The following is a 3,680-nucleotide window of genomic DNA, read 5'->3' as shown; positions in this document are numbered from 1 at the left end:
AAAAAAAAAACAAACAAACCAAAAAACAAACTTACTCTTCCTCTTTAAAATAATAATTAAAAAAAAAAATAATCTAAAGACCCAGCTCCATTTTATTGACAGAACAGAGATAAGACAGATGAACTTCAGTCTCCTCCCCTTCACAATGCAGCCTCGGGGCCTGCAGGCCAGCTCTGCTCCTCTCCACCTACAAGCAGGAAGCCTCGCATGGTGACCTTTTGTAGGTGATTTGGGAGGGGAAGGCATTTGCATATATCTATATATAAAAAAAAAAAAAACAAACAAACCAAAAAACAAACTTACTCTTCCTCTTTAAAATAATAATTAAAAAAAAAAATAATCTAAAGACCCAGCTCCATTTTATTGACAGAACAGAGATAAGACAGATGAACTTCAGTCTCCTCCCCTTCACAATGCAGCCTCGGGGCCTGCAGGCCAGCTCTGCTCCTCTCCACCTACAAGCAGGAAGCCTCGCATGGTGACCTTTTGTAGGTGATTTGGGAGGGGAAGGCATTTGCATATATCTATATATAATTTTATTTATTTTTTTTTTTTTTTAAAACGAACTTGCATTTTACACATTTCTGTTAACAGTAGCCCAATCCTCAGTGTGGATTCTCACGTGTTACACGTTTGTGCTAGAAGAGTAAAAATGCAAAAGCACAGTTTGGGTCCCCGGTCCCCAGTGAAGAGGGAGGGAGGGAGAGGCACAACCAGAATGTGAAGGTGGGACACAATAGGGTAGGCTTAAAAAACAAAACAAAAATTAAAAAAAAAAAAGGGGGACGGAGGGAGAGGCGTGGAGGAAAAGAAGAACAAACCCAAGGGGCGTTATTCCAGTCTAGGCACAAAAATGTTTCAGTCTCAAAATCTCTTTCCTGTAAGAATTCCAGGGCTTTTGAGGAGGAAAAAAAAAAAAATAACAAATTAAAACGAGGTAGCCAGACATCATATATATATTTATATATATAGAATATATTCAGCAGAAAAAAAATGTACTTAAAAATCCACAAGAACAGCAACTTCAAATGTCTTTAAAAATAAAACCATGTAAGAAAATGAATACTGTAAAGAGGAGAATGAGTGAGGAAAACTGGGGATCAGTTACAGGGCGTAAGCAAGAGATAGATGGGAGAGTAAGAGGCTGTTTTTGTAGCAGTAATTTTTTTTATGCATTTCAAAATAAAAACAGGTCACAGTATCTCAAATGAAGCAGAAATGAAGCTGGAGATTCTTCCTCAAGTCCCCTGGGTAGAGGGGAGGTAGCCACCCCTTCTACCCGCTCACCCCCAACCAAAGAGGAATGGATATGTAGCTGGATATGTCTATCCGTGTTGCCAAGAAGGAGGGGAGAAAAAGAGAGAATGATGAAAGGGAAGACAGGTCTCGGTAACTCTCCGTGTCCCCCAGTGCAGGGAAGGCTTAAGAGACTGGGGGTCTGTGTCCCGTCCCCACAGAGACACAAGGAGGAAATGGTATCTTCATCTCCAGTAGAGAGATGGGGAGAAAGAATGGAATGCCTAGGCTTTTCCATTAACCATAGTGCAGGGTGACAGGGAAACATACTGACAAAAGGAGAGGCTGGAGCTATCCCTAGTCTCAGTGCAGTGGAGAACTGGAATAGTGGGAGGTTGTTTCCACCCACAGCAGAGAATAACATGGAACTGGAGATTGAAAACAGATTTAAAAAAAAAAAAAAATAATAATCAATGTACCTAGGGAGCAGTATTTCTGTCACAATTCCCAGTTGACAGGGGAGGGGCAAGCGCAGAGGTGGAATGGTTATTTTACCAAAAGCTGTGTCTGTGCCCAGCCCAGGATGACTGGGTGGCCGGGTACATAAGTGTAGCTAGGAAGCCTTTTCTGCTGTTGTTATCGTTTGTTCCCATCTCCATTCCCACTCTCCTTTATATAAACCAAAAATAATCTATTCTGAATACATGGCAGAGCAAGGGTCTGTCTTTATCCATCCTTAGTGCACAAGGGGATGGAATCGGGGAGTGGGGATAAAGAGGGGTGTCTCTAGCCCCAGTGCATAAGAGTGTGGGCTTCTACCTCTTCTGCAGGGAAGGATGCTGTTGGGGAAGGGGGAGCTCTGTCTCCCCAGCATGGAGCTGGAGGCATGACCTGGAAACAGGATAGGTGCTTTCTTTCTCTCCTCCTGCCCTCCCTTCCTTCTCCTCCTCCTCCAGAGCAAGGGTAGGTAGGCAGCACAGAAGGGTTGAGGATATCCTCTTATGTTCCTCCCTCTGGTGCCAGGGTGCGTGGGTAGCATGGCTCTGTGCGTGCCCCTCTCTCTCTCTTTCTCTCCTCCATTGCAGCAGTCAGTCAGTCAGTCAGTGAGTCCCTCCAGAGGAGATGGAGGTCTCGGGATGCCCCCCTCCTCTCACCTGACCTTCTCACTCTCAGTCATTTCCCAAAGTCCCAGGTTGAGCACCTTGAGGCAGGGCAGCTGGGTGATGCGCTCCAAGCCCCGCTTGGTAATGCGGGTGCAGCCGTAGAGATCGATGCCCGTCAGCTGGCTGAGGTGTTCGGCGATGAGCTCCAGGCCCTTGTCGGTGATGCGGACGCACTGGCCAATGTTGAGGGTGCGGAGCCCGTGCATCTGCCGCACCATGCGGTTGATGCCCTCGTCGCTAATGTGGCAGGAGCAGAGGGAGAGGGAGCGCAGCCCGTCCAGGCCCTGTGCGATATAGGCTAGGCTCTGGTCCCCCACCTTGTCGCAGAAGGAGACGTCGAGGCCGGACAGCCGCAGGCTGCCCATGGCCAGGTGCATGATGCCCGTGTCGCTGATGTTGTCGCAGGAGCGCAGGTTGAGGCTGCGCAGGCTGCTCATGTGCGACAGGTGCAGCAGCCCCGCGTCCGAGATGCCCCCGCAGAAGCTGAGGTTGAGCTGGCGCAGGCGGCCCAGCCCGCGGGCCAGGTGCTTGAGCGAGAGGTCGCTGAGCTTCTGGCAGTCCTGCAGCGTGAGCTGCTCCAGGCCCAGGCAGCCCTCGGCCGCGCTGCGCGTCATGCCCGCCAGGTGCCCGATGCCCACGTCGGAGAGGTGCCGGCAGGAGCGCAGGTTGAGGCTCTTGAGGCGTTGCAGCCCCCAGGCGATGAGGAGGAGGCCGGTGTTGGTGATGTTGCTGCAGCCCCCCAGCTCCAGCACCTCCAGGCCCTTGAGGTACTGGGCAATGCGGCCCAGGCTGCTGTCCGTGATCTGCTTGCAGAGGCTCAGGTTGAGCGAGCGCAGGGAGCTGATCTCCGCCACGAAGGCGTGGCCCAGCCCGTTGTCGGTGAGGTTGTAGCAGCCGCTGAGGTTGAGGCTCTCGATGTCCGCCATGCCCTGGATCACGTAGCTCAGGCTGCGCCGCAGCGACAGGATCTGCACCCGCCGGATGCCCCGCGCCGCCAGGCTGGGGAAGAGCGAGGGGTTGGCGCGGCGCAGGTGCAGCTTGGCCTCCACGCCCCGCCAGACCGAGCGGTGGTAGGCGGCGTCCCGCCAGGCCGTGCACACCTGCGCCGCCCGGCCCTTGTCCCGCACCTCCAGGTACCCGAAGATCATGGCCAGCAGCTCGGGGAACAGGCACGAGATGTGCGTTTCCATCGCACGCCCGCCCCCGGCCGCCCCCGCCGGCGCCGCCGCTCCTCCTCGCCGCCGGGGCCCGGCCCGCTTCCGCTCGGGGCCCGCCCGCCTT

General features: G+C 52.8%; 1 protein-coding gene across 1 annotated transcript; it reads right to left on the bottom strand.

Annotated features, from left to right (window-relative positions):
* Positions 1 to 496: 496 nt before the first annotated feature.
* Positions 497 to 3,645, bottom strand: FBXL14 (F-box and leucine-rich repeat protein 14). Its single transcript, XM_014937528.1, has one exon. It carries the CDS (start codon positions 3,587 to 3,589, stop codon positions 2,387 to 2,389), a length of 1,203 nt encoding a protein of 400 aa, XP_014793014.1. The 5' UTR covers positions 3,590 to 3,645; the 3' UTR covers positions 497 to 2,386.
* Between the last annotated feature and the right edge of the window lie 35 nt (positions 3,646 to 3,680).

Source organism: Calidris pugnax, unplaced genomic scaffold (genome assembly GCF_001431845.1).
Source record: "Calidris pugnax isolate Ruff unplaced genomic scaffold, ASM143184v1 scaffold1, whole genome shotgun sequence".
In the NCBI taxonomy this organism is placed as follows: Eukaryota; Metazoa; Chordata; class Aves; order Charadriiformes; family Scolopacidae; genus Calidris; species Calidris pugnax.
Note: the sequence above shows the minus strand (reverse complement) of the source record. Positions and strands in the feature narration are given on the sequence as shown.

What these genes read in the sequence shown, in the direction of transcription:
- FBXL14 (XM_014937528.1), bottom strand. Translation starts at nt 3,589, where the DNA reads ATGGAAACGCACATCTCGTGCCTGTTCCCCGAGCTGCTGGCCATGATC.